Source organism: Lasioglossum baleicum, chromosome 10, assembly GCF_051020765.1.
Source record: "Lasioglossum baleicum chromosome 10, iyLasBale1, whole genome shotgun sequence".
NCBI lineage: Eukaryota > Metazoa > Arthropoda > Insecta > Hymenoptera > Halictidae > Lasioglossum > Lasioglossum baleicum.
In genome coordinates this window covers 17,866,127-17,885,050 of record NC_134938.1, presented here as the reverse complement: position 1 = coordinate 17,885,050, position 18,924 = coordinate 17,866,127, and the positions used below count along the sequence as shown (strand labels likewise).

Sequence of the window (18,924 nt, the reverse complement as noted above, 5' to 3'; positions counted from 1 at the left end):
GAGACCCTAAGCACACTGCTAAAAGTGTAAAAAATTGGCTCAGTACTAAAAAATTTTCTGTTCTGGATTGGCCTGCACAGAGCCCTGACCTCAACCCCATAGAGAATCTATGGGGTTTACTAAAAAGACGACTTCGGGATTCATATGACTCCCAACCAACTTCAATCACAGATTTGTATGATAGAATTCAAGAACAGTGGGAACAAATATCTCCGGATTATTGCAAAAAATTAGTAGAAAGTATGCCAAAGCGAATTAGTGCACTTTTACAAGCACAAGGGTTGTGGACGAAATATTAAAAATAAATAATATATTAAATACTGCCAAGTATTGGACGTGGTGCAAAACCGAGTCAATCTATTTTTGTTGTCATTGCTAAACGAGGAGACATTAATTATTGAAAAAAATTTTTTAAGTTACTTCTAACTATGATAAAAATAATTATAATGTTGACTTTTTGTTATTCTTCTATATTCCTAGCAATAAATAATGATTTATACAAAACTTTTTGTTATTGGTTCAGTTTCGCTCCTTACTGTATATACAAAAAAAATTTTGTCTTTATGTAATTTTTTTGAGATATTAAGGTCAAATTAATTTTTTAAAATGAAACCACCCTTTTTTAAACATTTACAATCATAGTTAGCGTAGACCAGGTAGCTTAGATTCGATTTAATATGTCCAAGTATAGGCTAGAATTATTCTTCTTAATACAATTAAAATATTAATTTAAACAATGCGATTTTGGGATTTTAAATTATTTTACAAAATCTGAATTATATGTTAAAACTATTGAAATATTATTTTAAATGAAGATCTAAACTGATCAAATTAAAGGTATCAAAAAATGCTGTCCAAGCTTAGCGCATTTCACCTTACCAAGTAAAGTTTAATAATCAATATTATACAATTGTATAGTGATAACACAGAGAATACAGAGAATATATGTAAAAATTACTTATTGATCCAGATGTTAGATCATTTTATAATAACCTACTATGTACCAGCAAAAAATTTACCAAACATTGATTCTGATTTTCGATTTATCGGATCGATAAAAATAGCACCAACGAAGTATGTAATAGGATCCAAAAGACTTAAAAAAGCGTTACAAATAAAGGAAGAAAAATGATTTTCTGTCTTTTCTCTGTTTCTTTGTCGAATCACTTGTATGAAATACTGTGCTATTTTCGGTAAAATAAAAATATAGAATATACTTACTTCTTGTCGTATTGTTTCATACAAAACAAAGTTAGTATCAGCAGATTAATAAAAATACAAAAAACAGCAATCGCGACGGAAAGATATGAGTAATTGTCGTATTCTTAAAATATTAAGGACTTATGTTTTTTTGCCTTATGCGTGAGAATTGAACGCAGGACATCGGTTAAATTGCATGGTTTTTTCAGCCTTTCGAATTTGTTCTCATGCCCTTTTTTCTGGTAAATACGTAAATCCAATACTCTAAAGCCTCAAGTTTTTTGAAATTGTGACTTTTAAATTAAAATAAAATTTTACTTTGTTGATGCAGATGTGCTAGCTTTGTATTTAATCATCAATTGTGCACGGAAGAAAACGATGATTCTCATACATCGCGTCAAAACCGAATAAGACTCAATGTATATTACATACATACTTCTCCCGCCATGCCAGGCGTGTCCCATAGAGGTGCGAACGCTTCCGACTCGGAATTGTCAACGCGATGTTTAGCCGTTATTAGAGCGCGCCGATGAAAACTTACTTTCAATATGGTCCGGTGATAAACGAGAAGGGAGTTGTTGGTCGGGCCATGGACGAGGCGGCTCCAAAATACTTTGTAGAAGGTGATCGGCACGTCGGAGGCTGGCTTTCCCCATCTGAGCATCACTCGCAACTTCCCTCCGACTAGACGCGCGCCGGATAACGTCAAGTTCTGCGGTTCTTTGGGAGTTCGGGGCTCTGAAAATAATAAACTGTCTTCGACCTTCCGAGTCGCTAACAAATAATAAAGAGAGTCCGCGCGGTCAAACGGAATGCGGAATGACGCGATTGCGCCGCATTGTTTCCTTCGTCCGACTTTCGTTTGAATAGAGAAATATTTATTCTCGACTTCGGAGACCCAATAACGATAATTTGTTGTCGTTCGAGGTTCCCCCGTGTCTCATCAGGCCACGATCAAAGGGAACACACAGGGACCGGTAATTGCAGGACAAATGATCGATAATTGCGGTGCAAAAAACTATAATGGCCTTTGCGCGCGCACTCGATATAACGGAGAACGGCCATCGGTGGTGGAAGCCCGGTTGATAAAGGAACGAGGATCGTCGAACAAATGATAATGTCGGCGATAGTGATGGAATGCTTTCGACACGTGGTGCAACGTTCCAGCAAAGGATGATCTAATTACGGCTCAGTTGTCCCTCGACACCTATTTACGATGGTGAGAGCACGAGATTCCGGAAAAATCGCACGTTTTAAGTGAACGTTTTAAGCGAACAAACACTCACGACAGAACACTCTGCTTCGCGATTAACCCTTCGAGGACGAACACTTCTAATTCCTGAAGTCGCAAACGTGTAATTTAATTATGAACATAACGGAAGATCAGCACATATTATTCACATGCTTCCTATTATTTATCACTCTGACACGTAATTTAGTTTTCTGAGGAAAATATTTATTTAACGGGCTAACAATAAGAAAGTGGACGATTCCAGTGAATTTTAATTCAGCCTGAAATTGAAAGTGTACATACATTTTTTAAGATTCGCAGTAAAACCTGGTCTTAAATCATGGGGAAAATGAACAATACGTAGCGACTGATCTTCTGTTATGCACACAATTGAATGGTAAGTTCGCAGCTTCGTAGGAGCGACAATGGCGACGTTCGAATTCAAGAAAACGTCAGCGAAAAGTTCATTTAGAATAATCGATTTCAGCAAGTGCTAACGGATCGGATTATCGAAAAGTTCGCGGAAGGCGAGCCTGAGATGAAGACGAACTTCCAAAGTGTGAACCATTGGAACGTTCTCATGAATATGTTATCGGGTAACTTTCTACCGGTGACGAGCGAGGAAACGAAAATGCCTGTTATTTTGAAACTATACGTGGCGATGATTTGGGCGATCGAGCTGACGTACCTAAGTGCCTGTATCGGCGGCATATTCTACGTGCCAAAGGAGAAAGCATTGAGGGACAGCACGGTGAACTTGGTGGTTACGTTCGACATCTTTTTCTTCCTGCCAATCTTGTACAGCAATAGAGACTCGCTGAAAAGATTGATCGGGACTCTGAACAAGATTTTCGCCTCAAACGATCCGATGCTCAGACCAATTGTAACCGAATTGCTGGCACCGATTATGGGAGTTCAGCAAATTTATATAATTGGTAGCACAGCTGCGCTCTTCGCATGGACGATGCTACCACTGATTGCGATATTCCAGAAAAACCAGTTCTATTGCACAGATTATCAAGTACCGATGATATTGACGAAGGAACCGTTTTCTGTGACCATCTTTGTTGCTGGTACGGCGCTTCAGATTGTCGGCGGTGTTATCACCTTCATCCGAAAAGCCAGCTTGGACGTGTACACTATACATTGGATCCGCTTAATGACCGCTCAGTACAAGTATATGGAGTTGAAATTTATATCGATACTAGAAAAGGACTCCACTTCCATGGCGACGGATACTGTCGCTCAGGAAGTCAGATCGCTCACTCGGCATCATAAAACAGTAGTAAAGTATGCTACTATTCAATTAATGCACCAGTCTCTTCGTTTATGGTTCGAGCGTAATTTTTGTACTCGAAAGGAAGTTTTGGTATACATTCAGTCGGGGAAGTCTCTATGCACCGATTCAATTGGAGCAGCTTTTCATAAAGTAGATCGGACGACTTGAGCTTTCTTCGTGATGCTATTGGGTTCGAACAAAAGTTCGCAGTGTTTTTAAATAAAAATTCAAAGATGAAGTTCACATTCATAGGTTTATTCAATAACGCGATAAGTTATCTCAAAAATGCGAAAAAGATCGGAATGGATGTTATGGAATAAATCTTTGAATAAATATTTTAATTTGATCTCCGAATTTTTATTTAAAAACGCAACGAACGGTTCGTTCCGACCCAATAGAAGAATTAGTTTATTAAGTGATATGTAACAGAAATTTTTTAGAAAATAATGGTCGACAGAAATTGCGAGAAAATAATAGTCAATATTGATTTGGCAGTTTATATCTCGGCTTCCAATGAAAATTTGGAAAATATGCGTTATGCATTTATGGAAATTGTTCATATATAATCCCAAATAGCATCGAGTCGTGTTAAAGACGTCTGTTACGAGACGTTTCCGAGTCTTTTTTCAATAAACTACGAACGTCATCCGGACGTGTTGTGAACGTCTTGTGTTACGAAACTATACTTCTTAAAGACGTCTTTCTAGACGTCCAACAGATGTCCCGTTTTGTAACAAAAGACGTTTCGAAGATGTCCGGAAGACGTTCGTAGGATTTTCAAGATTTATTTAGGACGTCTTATTGCTTTACGACATCCAGTTAGGGACGTCTTTAAGACGTTTTAGCGATGTCCACTTGGGGATGTCTTTAAGTCGTCTTGTGCTATCTGGGATATTATCTCAGTCATTCTCATATAGTATTATTATGTCAGTTATTCAAAGGGTAACTGTACCGATTACTGCGGTATCATCCTTCGATCGTAATATATTTTAATATTATTTCTAATTTATCATGAAATAATAGTATATGTAAGCATTTCATAGAAGAATAATGTGTTCCGAATACAGAAAAAAATGGTGGCCCTCGAAACCTAATACAACGTATGAAAATATCACAAATTGAATTCAATAGCATTTTGTACGTATTACTGCGTAGCCATTACAGCGGATTGGAATCCCAAATACAACGAACATACGGAAATAAACTACATATCTAGGCAATAATTTAAATAAATCCTGAGTGCAGTAACAAATAATATTTTTATTTATGACATTTTCAATGAATAAACTTTTTATTCATCTTAACACTGTAGTAAATGAAACGGTTAAGTTCGCAACATTTCACCATTGCATTTACAATGTAAACTCCATTGTCTTGCTCAGTTCTTCTTCCGTTTTGTTTCATCAAATCTCCATTCTTTCTTTGTTTCTCAAGTTTTCAGTTCCATCAGCAGATCTTTTCGTGCACTTCATTTCAATTTGTTTTTAAATTTTGTTACTGTTTTTTTTTTATTACTTTACGATTCAATTTTTGCCGTATCGTGTGAACAAAGGTCCTTTGGTGATCGAGGTGGAAGAAAAATGGACTTATTTTAACATTGTATAAGGAATGCTTTTTCAAATTCTGAAATTACAAAAATATGAGAATGATTGACAATTTTGTTTGAATACATTTTCATTGAATTGTACAAATTTATTCAGAGCAAAATATATATTTTTACGTATTTTAATCTGATTGGGAAAAAATACCGCAGTAAAACGTACACCCGCAGTAATAGGTACATTTACCCTATTCATGTATAAAATTATGTCAGTTATTCATACATGATCTGTCAGTTAGTCACACCCAGCAAGCATTCTGCTGTGAATTTGCCAGCAGATCATGCCTAGAAATTCTGACCCATCTGTATCCGCATTAGGCTCGATATTTGCCTGCAAAGTTGGGAGTCAAAATTCCATGCCAAATCGAGAACAAAACGATGGCAGACTCTGCTCTCGTTATACATAGAGGGCAGGTTGGTCGCACTAAGAATGAACCTAACCTAGCTTTTACGGTAAATATCGGGCCAAATCGTTAGTGCCATTACTTTAAGATTTTGTAAATATTTAAATTATTGAAGATGCATAAAACCTGAAATTAGATAATTTTGAAATTAAAATAAAATTCGATTTTCCCTCCTACTGCAAGCTTTACTTGATTATTCTCGAGAATTACTCTCAGAGCAAGATTAGGTCCGCTCTCAATGCGACCGACCTGCCCTCTGTACGAGAGCAGGGTCTACCCTCGTTCTGCTCTGGATTTGGCATGGAATTTTTCCTCCAAACTTTGCAGACAAATACCGAACCATCTGTTTTCACATTAGGCTCGGAATTTGCCGACAGATTTTGGTCGGGAGATTCAGAGCAAATAAGGACCAAATCCTGCTCCAAGCGTGGTTTCACACCAAAACGACAAAGTGCGATTGCAAACATTTGGTTATAATTTGCTCGAAGCAGATTTTCCTGACTGGGAATACATATAATGTTATGTCATTTATTCATAAATATATGAACGCATTCAACAATTCCACCGCACATGTCCCATTTAAATAATTCATTTAGATACCACGTTTCATTATTTTGATATAATTCTCCAAGAAATTATATCTGCCCTGTCTAAATCGTTTATGCACGTGTTACAGGATGGCTGCGGTATTGAAACAAATATTTTCTCCGAACATTGCAGCTTTGTACATAAACAATGTTTTCCGGTTCTGTTTCTTAAGTATTATGATTATAACGGTATGTACCACGATATAATTTTACATTTCTGTGTTTCCGGTTGTTTATTTCTGTTGGATTTACACGTATTATTTCTAGAGTGCCGATGCTGTGTTAAGAGGTTTTATTCTATTATACACGTGCGGCGCACTGATGCAATTGTATATGATGTGCTTCTGCATTCAACATTTATTGGAAGCGGTATAGTTTTCAGTTTTATATAGTAAGAACACGAACTCTTGTTTGCTACTACATTGTAATATAGTAGAAAGCATAGTCAAGTAAACAATATATACGTATACATTGTTAATTTTGAATCACTGTTAAGGTCTCCATAATATACAGGGTGGTCCACCTAAATACGGCCACCTAAATATCTCCTCCAATTGTGGGGGTATAAAAAATATTTTGTGTACTATTTGAATGATTTGAAGGTTTATACATATCTGAATGTATTTTTCGATCAGTTACCCGATGCAATAAAATAAAAATGTAGTTATGTATCAAAAAACATCGATGACCTTGATAATTCCGAAAAAAATGACCTCCAGAAAAATATATTGTTTGCAATATAATGGTTCCTTAAAACCATTCAAATAGTACACAAAATAGTTTTATACCCCCACAATTGGAGGAGATATTGAGATGGCCGTATTTAGGTGGACCACCCTGTAGATCTCGTTATAATAAAATCACGAGACTTCTGTATTCACAAGCGCGGTGAAAACTTACTTTCTAGATACAGGAAGGTCAACTACATTGCAAATAATCTTCATTTTCGTGTTTTTTATCGCTATGTGCAATGCTATTCAACGAGAAAAGAATTTTGTGCAATTTTTAAAGCGACATTTTACGTACAATTACATATCGGCTGCTGTTTTCTTTGCGTAACCATATATTTTTGCCGTTTTCCTATGTTATCCAGTAGATTTGGACGAGAAGATGCGAGAAATCCAAGTTTAGATCCTGGAGGGGATCAATGGTTTAAAAGTCACAAGTGGCTAAAGTTGAGCGATTTACAGTGTTTGTAGTGACGTTCGCGCTGCTTACGGAGCGGAGCCGCTAGGGGGCAGTACGAGCACGCGGTTGTGGGCTCGGCGCTGCACTCGCCCAATGGCGAGGCTCCGCGCCTGCGCACAAGCTGCTTCGGAGAGAAACGCTGGTCGTCGTGAGATCTCGTTGTATCAACACGTATTGTTCTTCGCTCCTGCGTTATCTTCAAAGAGTATACTTGTTCACCACGTTGTGGTTTCTCTTTTGTGATCTTTAGTAATCCATCGGGTTATAGTATTTATGTGCACGTTGGTGACTTCACCACGAATAAATCGAGGTGATCGGTGATAGCTGTGAACATTTACTTTCCTCCACGATATTCCTTCTCATAGAGTCATATTACGTGAGTGTGTAGGCTCACGATAATTCCCCTACACTGGTGACCCTGAGTTAATTATCGGTACAGCACGTGTGAAGAGACGGTGGATGATCCAGTCACTCCACATGGGTGACCTCTTCACCCTCTCATTTCCACACGGTAATGCCGATAATGACTTAAACTCTGTCTCATGAGAGAAGGGACTCGTTCCGCGCAGCTCGACTGAGGCAGCGGCTTGCTGCGAACCTGCGAGCTCTCCCATTCCACTACCCACTCCCCACTTTACTCGACGCGAGTATTCATGTACGCCAGGCATGCACAGCTCTTTGCTCTCAGAGCATCTCCCGTGCTCCCAAGTTGCTCCCCGTATGCTCTCAGAGCAGATCGGACGTATGGAAGGGGAACCCACTAAGCGTGACTTGTAAACAGAGCACGAGAGAAGAAGAGTGGGAGGGGCGTGGGGAAGTGGAGAGCGCGCCGGAGTGGTCAGACTACAACAACGTAGACGCCGCCCCCACTCTCATACGCTCTTCTTCTCGTCTTCTCTCGTGCTCCGTTTACAATTGGTGGGTTCCCCTTCCATACGTCCGAGCAAGGTCACTGCTCCGACCCTGCTCAGGAGCAGGGTGGATTGCTCCTGCTCCCAAATCGTCCACATGTGCATGCCTGATGTACGCGGTGTACCGGAATGAAACGGGTTAGCATGAAATGATTCGGAATGGGAAATCGGGACTATTTGCACGCGTAATAAATAATATATTTAATTTATTTGTATAATTTGTACATTTTTTGTAGATATGTGTTATTATATTAACACTTATCTACAAAAAATGTACAAATTACGATTTACACACAAAGAATATGATTGAATTATGTAAAGACTTAATATATTTTATTTAATTTTATATATAATTTGTACATTTTTTGTAGATGTGTGTTAATATATTGTATCTACATAATTTTGATACTTCAAAAACACTGTGCAAAGAGAAGACAAAGAAAACTGTGGAAGCGTGCGTAATGCAGTACACCTGAGGCAGCAGTGCTTCGATTGAGCCCAACTTTTTTGATACGATGGATGGCCGCTAGAGGCGCTGCGCGGAAAAACAGTAACGTATCTACTATTGGGTAGCAGAGCAGCCAGAGCCCTGAGGCAGTTATATTGGCGGGAATGTATCGAAATAATCTTACCGGACAAAAAGACTCCAGGATGTGTCCTACGAGTTACAAAATATACACAAATACACTGGTTATACATTCATTTTTCAGAATCAGATCATATACATTTTTTTAAATTATGCGGGGTGCTCAAGGAACCCCATTTCATCTACCCAATAGTAGATACGTTACTGTTTTTCCGCGCAGCGCCTCTAGCGGTCATCCATCGTATCAAAAAAGTTGGGCTCAATCGAAGCACTGTGAGGCAGTCTGCAGCGCTGCAGCGAGTGGCGTCGCTTCAGTGCCACTGCGCGCATGCGTTGTGCATTGGGAGTACTACCAATCAGGGCGAACCTGCGCAGCGAACGACACAAACTGGTCGTTACCCAAGTCCCTTCTCTCATGAGACAGAGTTTAGTTGATTGATGGCTCGGTTGGGTGGAGGGGGGCGGAGAGGGCCGGCTTGGAAAGCTACGTGATCGACATCAGCGCGTGCTTGTGGTGCCACCTAGCGTCTCCGCTCGGTAAGTGGCGCGCGACTGTCACTACACACAACATGGTGGCGCTAACCTGCCAAAAACACTGTAAATCGCACAACTTTAAACACTTATAACTTCTAAATCATTGATCCTCCAGGACCGAAACTTGGATTTCTTGCTTCTTCTCGTCCAAATGTGCTGGATCACATAGGAAAAATGCAAAAATTTATAGGAGAAAACCAAAATTTTCTGGTTACACAAGGAAAAGTTTACCCTACATTTCTTTTATTTGTTGTTAAGAAAATAGAGGTCGATTATAATGCAGGGCGTGCCAAACATGTCGGAAAGCCTTGGAAGGGGTGGTTCCTGTGAAGTGATTCTAAGTCACTTTTTCCTCAGCGAAAATGTCCGCCTTGACGATGTTAAGAAGTTATTAACGAAAAACGTGAACCAATCCGGCTCGACGACAGATCCCTCCGAGCGTTGTCGTTGGTCGAGCCACAATCCGTCCGCTGTGGCCACGTTCGGATTGGTCCGTGTTTTTCTTTTTTGAAAAAGCGACTTCAAATCACCTCAGGATTCATAGCCTTCAAGGTTTTCCGACAGTTTAGGAACAGCTTGTATAATAGTGCGATCATGCTCTGGTCAGTGTATCTTGGCAAGTGAAGCGGGCTAATAAGAACTGGATGAGACCAGTCAAACTGCTATTGTTATTACGCGAGAATTTATCTTTCACGCGAATATACAATAGCCTAAAATCCTCGGCCGAAACAAAAAATGTTTGAAGAGCTTTCTCTAATAACAATATACATCTGTATCATTGAGTAGCACCGTACAAACTTAACATTGCTGGGCTATTCGGCAATATTTTTAATAACGACTTGCATTTCGTTCAATTAGAGTACAACGATGATGGACAGCGTGTTTCATAAAAAATGGTACGACCACGATATCTCCGTGCAACGTTCCGTTATGTCAATGAGCCTGGCTACCAAATTGAAATGCCAATTGTCTCGATTTCGGAGTATAGACTTGACGCTGCCATCTTTCATGTCGGTGAGACTGAGTCAACCGTTTCAACGTTTTCAACTTTTAATGAATCCTATGTACCGGATGTTCTCGATATTTCAGATTCTGAACCAAGCGTACTCGGTGTGTTTGTTGTTTTTAAAGTCCAGACGAGATTAAACTCCACCGCGGAATGGCAAGCCAGTAACTTTAGTTTCATCAGAGCAATTTCGATAACGCATTTGTAGCGATACGGTGTCGATAAAATAAAAATATGTGAATATACTAATCTCTACTAGTGGATTTATTGCTTTCGTCATTTATAACTAGACTGCAGGTTTCATGCGTTTATGAGAAAAGTGAGTAAGCGGAACATGAAACACTAGGATGATAAATGGGATTTAAGAGTATCGACATACAGTGACGCACATAATTGATCACACACATTTTTCATGATTTTCGGCCTACAACTGCCATTTTACTCTATCAATTATACTCAATCATATTCTGAAAATTTCGTCAAAATCGATCGACGCGGAAAGAAATGACAACCATCGAAAGATGTAAGAACTTTTAGTTAAATTGATTATAGTTAGAGGCCGAAGATCGTAACTTAAAAAAATTGCGACAGGCAAGATAGCACGAATTAGCAGCTGAGTCTTGTCAGAATTCCTTCTATATAGTTTGAACTTGATGCAGTAAAAATTTCAAGATGGTATTCTTGGAGACTTTTTGTTCTGCATTGTTAATGTCAACTAAATGGCACACACAGAAAAGAAGAATATATTAAAGTTATTTTGTATTTATTAATAGACTGCGGATCTTTATGAAATTATGGCTTTTGAAAATTTTCCAAAAATGCTGGGATATACATATAATACAACACAAATTAATACTATTTTCATTTATTTCAGAACTACCAAGACTTAAAATTCGTCTGGAAAAAATGTGAATTGCATAAAAGCATCCGCAGTCTATTTATTAGATATATTCGGTACACTGTGGGTCGGTGAAGTCACAACGAAATAGTAGAGCAGGATCTAAGAAACAGCACGGACCGGAGGGTTTTTCTTAGATCGAGGATTTACTGTACTACTAGTTCCGGCATCTTTTAACAAACGGCAGAAACTGATAAGAGTCCCTAATAATTCTATATGAGCTGCCATTTAACATTCTAAATAATTATACTATATAATGACATCATATATAATATTCAGGGAGTCTATATGACTGCATTTAATAAAACAAATTTTAATTATGAAGATAGGCAGCGAAGGAAATTGTGGTAGCCAACGTGTTCAGCAAATAATCATTTTTCACTCGCACTGATTTTATGCAAAAAGACAACGAAAATCTCATTTAAAGGGAAATGAGCAGCATTTATTGATAAATATTAAAATAAAATTGGATCTGTCGGATCCAACTGGTGGAATGTTGGAAGCGGCGCACAGTGGGACAAACCAATAGCCCAGTCAATGATTGCTCATAAGGGGGGCGTAGAGGGAAATGGAAGGAACAAAACTTTTAACTTTGGGACTTTGTTTGGACTAGTTAGGAGGTAAACATACTAAAAGTCCCTACTCCTAGGAGGTGAGCAGCCTACAGGGGGGCACGTAGAAGTCACCCTTTTCGGTTTTCCGCTTACTTGTATATCTCGGAAACTATGTGTCCTAGCGATAATAGCATTCCATACAAAATTAAAGCTGACAAAATGTGCTATAAGATTCAATCAATTCAGTTTTTCGTTATCTCGCATAGTTTCCGAGATATCCGCGCTCAAAGTTCACTAATTGTGCTGAAGCTAGTCAAGTAAGGCGTAACGTAAACGTATGGACGTAAATTGGACAAAAACTGGACGTCCAGTGTACGTCCGGTGCTACCTGGGACAAGATTGATTCCATTCAGTTTTTCGCTATCTCGCATAGCTACCGAGATATCGACGCTCAAAGTTCACTAATTGTGGAAAAGAATTTTTGCCTTATTTGGCTAGCTAACTCTTCAGCACAATTAGTGAACTTTGAGCGCCGATATCTCGGTAACTATGCGAGATAGCGAAAACCTGAATCAAATCAATCTTGTGGCACATTTTATCAACTTTAATTTTGTATAGAATGATCTTATCGCTAGGACGCATAGTTTCCGAGATATCCGCGCTCAAAGTTGACTAATTGTGAAAAAGAAATTTTTGCCTTATTTGACTAGCTAATTCTTCAGCACAATTAGTGAAATTAGAGCGCGGATATCTCGGAAACTATGCAAGATATTGAATCAATCTTGTGGCACATTTTGTCAGCTTTAATTTGGTATAGAATGGTCTTATCGCTAGGACACATAGTTTCCGAGATATAAGCGGAAATCCGAAAAAGGGGACCTTCTACGTGCTCCCCTGCACCCCGCTCACCTTCTATGAGTAGGGACACTAGGAGTATGTTTACCTCCTCACTGGCCCAAACAAAGACCGAAAGTTAAAAATTGTGTTCCTTCCATTTCCCTCTACAACTTTTCGTTGACTGGACTACAATAAATTCTGTGTCAATCGATTTTTCTGAACGAAACTAATGAAATGATTTTTTCGTTGAAATGATTTGATAACCCACTAGTTTGAAGGTATATTGTATATTGTATTCTCATATATAGAACACAATAAAAATAAACATAATGCAGTATTTGAACGTTTACCAATTGACGTTCGACTTGACGAACGATCACTTGACGTATCGCTGCCTTTGTCGCTGGCACTCCTTGTAGGCTCAGTGTCACTGTAATGTAATTTCAATTTTAGATATCTATTTTCCATAATTATGTTTTAATTTAAACAGGAAGTGAGGTAAGTATTTAATCTTTGTAACTTACTTCACATCAACGAATTTTTTAACTTCTGGCGATACCTTACTTCTACTTTTATCAAAAATAGTGCAAAAAGGCAGAATTTTATTTGCAGAAGGGTGAAATTGATTTGCTACAGGTAAACTAATTTGCAAGGATTCAATTTGAATTGAAAAAGGTTGAACTGGGTTTTCAAAAGGTTAAAATTGATTGTAAAAGGGTGCTATTGATTTTCCTAAGGTAAAATTGATTTGCATATGGTCCAATTTGAATTGTACAAGGTACTATCGGGTTTTCAAAAATTGCAAAACGTTCAATATGATTTACAAATGGTTCATTTGTGTTTTCAAAAGGGCCAAATTGATTGCAAAAGGTTGAATTTGATTGGAAAAGGGTGCTATTGATTTGCCGAAGGTAAAATTGATTTTCAAAAGGTTCAAGTTGATTTGCAAAATGTTGAATATGATTCGCAGAAGATGCAATTGAGATTGCAAAGGGTTCAACTGGGTTTTCTACAGGGTGGAATTGATTGCAACAGGCTGAATTTGATTTGCAAAAGGGCGGAATTTGTTTGCAATAGGTTCCATTGAATTTGCACAAGGTTCAATTGGGTTTTCAAAAGGGTGAAATTGATTCCATAGCTGGAATTTGATTTGCAAAAGGGAGAAATTAATTTGCAAAAGGTTGAATTAGATTTGCAAAATGTAGAAATTGATTTGTAGAAGGTAGAGGATTCTTTGCAAAACGTTGGAATTTACAGAGGATGTAAGGTAAATATTTAATCTTTTTAACTTACTTCTCATCAACCAATTTTTTAACTTCTGCTGATACCTTACTGTTATTCTTATCACCGGACCTGAAACAATTTGTTGATGAGAAGTAAGTTTTGCAAATCAAACCCAAACTTTTGCATATCAATTGCAACCTTTTATAGGTTTTGGAAATCAATTTGAATCTTTTATAGGTTTTACAAATCAATTTCAATCTTCTATAGGTTTTGAAAATGAATTTCATCCTCTTGTAGGTTTTGCAAATCAATTCCACCCTTTTGCAAATCAATTTCACTCTTTTGAAAACCCAATTGTACCATTTCAAATCAAATTGAACCTTTTGCAAATCAATTTCAATCTTCTCCCAATCAAATTCAATCTTTTGGAATCAATTTTACCCTTTTGAAAACCCTATTGAACCTTTTGCGAATCAATTTCACCCTTCTGCAAATCAAATTCGACCTTTTGGAATTTCTGCGATAAAAATAAGAATAAGGTATCAGCAGACGTTAAAAAATTCGTTGATGTGAAGTAAGTTAAAAAGATTAAATACTTACCTCACTTCCTGTTTAAATGAAAACATAATTATGGAAAATAGATATCTAATTGAAATTACATTATAGTGACACTGAGCCTACAATAAGGAGTGCCAGCAGCGACAATGGCAGTGATACGTCAAGTGATCGTCCGTCAAATAATATGTCAAGTAAACGTTCAAATACTTCATTATGTTTATTTTTATTGTGTTCTATATATGAGAATACAATATACAATATACCTTCAAACTAGTGGGTTATCAAATCATTTCAATGAAAAAATCATTTCATTAGTTTTGTTCAGAAAAATCGATTTTTTGCAAAATTCTCAGGTGGTAGACAAATTTTATGGCCAGATTTGAAATCAGTGTGACGAAATCTATAAGAAACGATGTACAATGTACAGCATATCAAGAAAAAATCTATCCGGACAGTGTTCTTGAAACTCTGCAAGTTTAACACAGATTTTCAAGGTTAAAAAACGTTCGTACCATAATCTCTCTCTATTTTTCCCATATTCTATAATATTTCAGCTTTAATTTTTTTGATTGTCACACAGAATTTGTTGGATTGTTGGTAACACTCCGGCAGTCCAAATGCAAAAACGAATTTAGTTTCGTGTGAGAATCACTGGCTTTAACAGTAACCAGATGTCAGCGGATCCATTGATCCATGGGCCTGTGATTTCTCTGCATACCTAACCGTCTGGGAAAAAGACAGAACGCAGACCTGGTCCTTTATTTCAAGTGGACAAGGGACTTTTCCACGTTGCCTTTTTCGCCTCTCCTCACTTCGAGTATAGCTTTCAACGCGATACGACGTCCTTCCAAGCTCGGTTAAATAAAAGTGTTTTAACAGTATACGCTGTTTTCGTTTAATCCATAACCCATTTCCAATAGAATTCTCGGTTTGTCCCACTGTGCGGCGTTTCCTGGAACCACTGTTACGTTCTAGAATTGATCGTTTTCGTAGCTACAGCAGCCCAATGAGACACGCAGAGGTAGAACTTGAAAATCCATAACAGGTTTGAGAATTTGTAGGACACATAATTCGTGGAACGCGGGTCACAATGCCCATTGTGAGGACTTACCTTTCGTTTTGAAAGGTCTGGACGGTTGAGAATATCCTCGAGAACCGTTCCCGTTGATGGCTGCCACGCGAAACTGATACCAATGTCCAGTTTTCAGGCGAGCGCGAAGGGTAGCGTGCGATTTCGTCGAAACATGCCGCACCGTCCAAGAACTCAATCTGGACTCCAAGTATCTCGGACCGAGCAAATGTCGTTCCTCCACTAGATATCTGACGTCGTTGTCCGGTGCTTCAGACTCTCGCCAAGTGAGAATAACTAGATTGCTCTTTTGTTGCCGGATTTGTAGGTTTTCTGGAACTTCGGGTAAGTCTGAAATGATTACAGGAAAGATGTAAGGACGGTAAAGTAACATTCTAAAGCAGTTGTCTTTGCTAATCAATTTTATCAGTTTGCAAATCAAATTGAACGTCTTGCAAATCAAATTGAACCTTTTGCATTCAATTTCAATCTTTTTATAGGTTCTGCAAATCAATTTCAACCTTCTTCAAATCAATTCCAGCCTTTTGCAAATCAATTTCAACCTTTCGCAAATAAATTTTAACCTTTTGCAAATCAAATTGAACCTTCTGCTTTCCATTTCAATCGTTTAATAGGCTCTGCAAATCAATTTCAACCTATTACAAAGTTTCCACTCGAAATTCTCCCGTTTGCAAAACTTTTTTGTGAAATTCATTTGCAAAAGGGTAAAGTTGAAATGCGAAACCTGTAAAAGGTTGAAATTGATATGCAAAGGGATAACATTGCTTTTTAAAATGGTGAAACTGACTTGCCAAAGGGTGAATTTGGGGTGAAGAACCTATAACAGGTTGACATTGATTTCCAAAAGGTTGAAATTGATTTGCAAATAGTTAAATTTGACTCGCAAAAGGTTGTCTTTGGAGTGTAAGACCTGAAGTACAAATAGATCTTACTTTCAAAATTCTACCAAGCCTCCCAAAAGAAGATTCTCTGGAGCAGCAAAACAGCTATTCTGTTGTATTACTGGATTAAAAACGCTCGGTAGATGCTCTGGAAGGTATAGTGACAATTGAATCGGTCGCCAGAGATGATGAGAACCCCATAAGTACAAGATGGTTTAAGTTTGATATTAAGCCAAAGTGGAGCGTAAACTTTCATTAAGGTGGAGTGGGGTAGATGCGCCCTAGTTTTTACAAAGTTGGACTTTGAGCGAGGAAAACACCTTTATTCTTGGGCGACATCTATGTCGAATAGTTCATACTAACTTATACTGTAGTATAAGTATTAATAAATACAAGCTAGAGAAATTTCGTTCATATTATAATAAAAATAACCAATTAACGCACTTGCCCCGTTGACCCACTTATCCTACTCCACCTTATATTATAATTTAGTTAAAATGTATCACATGTTCGAAGGATTTTCACTGGCAATGTACAATCGAAGAATGCGATTCCCATTTGCGAGCCACCGTGAATGAGGAAGTTTACCTGGGATCCTCTGTGCTAAACGAGGAAAACATGTGCCGCTAGAAATTGCTCGACACATTTCTAAAAGCTACTTTTGATCGGTACTTGAATTTTTTAATACATTCAGCATCTCAGGTCAGCATCCTTGAATCGATTTCAAATTAACGACCGGAAGTTCTCCAGAATTATTAAGTTTCACAACCGAAACTCCATCTGCTATCTGCGGAAGAACTGCAAGATGTGGATTCATAATGACTAGAATCGAATCGCGTAAATCTATGTGTTCTTTCGAAACTAAAAAGCAATTCAAAGTAAACTCATAGATTTGAATAAATATCGTACACGTACAATTAGAATTCCAAGTGGTTGTAAGAAAACATGGAATTCAAATTTCAAAACTTTCGCGGCAGCTTAAAAATTGATTCGACACAACTCAATTTGTGCAAAGTTATTATAATTTTGCTTTTTTCATTCTACCCTAGTGTATGATAAGTTAATTGCGTGCGTACCAGTTCCATTGTCCAAGCAGGTGGGATTCACGCAAGTCACACCGCAGTCGTGTTTGCAGCACTTGGCTAAATCCGGGCAACGAGAATCATCGATGCAGGCTATTAAACAAGCAGCCTCGAACGGTGACAGAGATGCCTGGTCAGGGCAGTAACCAGGTTTCGTGTAATTGGACTCCAAGCAATTTTCCATACACTGCAATATAAAATAAGTATTGAGATTATAAGCAGAGATTAAGATTATATCTGCATGTTTACGCTTTGTTGTTTCGTAGAAGCAGCTTGATTCAATTTATAGAACAGTGAATTTTCTTCGAAAACGAGTTTAGTGAACTAAAAGTAAACGAGTTTGTATTGCATACGCGGTGGATGCGTCTACTTCCGTGATGTACTAGTACAGGTTTTTTGCACTCCTTTAAATTGACCTTTTGTAAGTCAAATTCAACATTATGCAAATCAATTTAACTTCCTTGCAAATCAAATTGAACCTTTTACAAATTGATTTCACCCTTTTGCAAATCAAATTGATCCTTTGTAAAGTCAATTTCAACCTTCTAGATTCAATTTCGACCTTTTATAGGATTTCCAAATCAATTTAATTTTTTTGCAAATCAAATTAAACATATTTGAAATCAAATTGAACCTTTTACAAATCCATTTCACCCTTTTGCAAATCAAATTGAACCTTTGTAAAGATAATTTCAACCTCCCGGATTCAATTTCGACCTTTTATAGGATTTGCAAATCAATTTCAATCATATAGTGAAATTGAGCCTTTTGCCATCCAGTTGAACATTTTCAAATTCGATTTTACCGTTTACCAAATCAATTTCAACCTTTTATAGGCTTTGAAAATCAATTTCCCTCTTTTGCAAATCAATATCCCCTTGTTGGAAATCAAGTTGAACTTTTTTCAAATCAAATTGAACCTTTTACAAATCCATTTCACCCTTTTACAAATCAAATTGAACCTTTGTAAAGATAATTTCAACCTCCTGGATTCAATTTCGACCTTTTATAGGATTTGCAAATCAATTTCAACCTTTTACAGTGAAATTGAACCTTTTGCCATCCAGTCGAACATTTTCAAAATCGATTTTACCGTTTACCAAATCAATTTCAACCTTTCATAGGCTTTGAAAATCAATTTTCCTCTTTTGCAAATCAATATCCCCCTGTTGCAAATCAAGTTGAACTTTTTGCAAATCAAATTGAACATTTTGCTAATCAATTGCTCCCTTTTGCAAATCACATTACACCCTTGGAAATCAATTTCACCCTCT

At 37.6% G+C, this 18,924-nt stretch overlaps 2 protein-coding genes across 2 annotated transcripts in view; one reads left to right on the top strand and one right to left on the bottom strand.

Moving 5' to 3' along the window:
• Kal1 (anosmin-1 Kallmann syndrome 1) overlaps positions 1-18,924 on the bottom strand; it is a 112,585-nt gene that overhangs the window by 39,088 nt on the left and 54,573 nt on the right. The window contains exons 4-6 of the mRNA XM_076431504.1: positions 17,645-17,837; positions 15,709-16,017; positions 1,742-1,938 (exon numbers count right to left, since the gene is read on the bottom strand). Coding sequence (XP_076287619.1) covers positions 1,742-1,938; positions 15,709-16,017; positions 17,645-17,837 — 699 coding nt within the window. The remainder of the gene's footprint in view (positions 1-1,741; positions 1,939-15,708; positions 16,018-17,644; positions 17,838-18,924) is intronic.
• LOC143212583 (uncharacterized) lies at positions 1,898-12,422 on the top strand. The gene is made up of 6 exons (XM_076431505.1): positions 1,898-2,828; positions 2,919-3,607; positions 6,391-6,490; positions 6,569-6,670; positions 10,379-10,534; positions 10,610-12,422. The coding sequence occupies exons 1-6, from the start codon at positions 2,826-2,828 to the stop codon at positions 10,664-10,666; spliced, it is 1,107 nt and encodes a 368-aa protein (XP_076287620.1). The 5' UTR covers positions 1,898-2,825; the 3' UTR covers positions 10,667-12,422.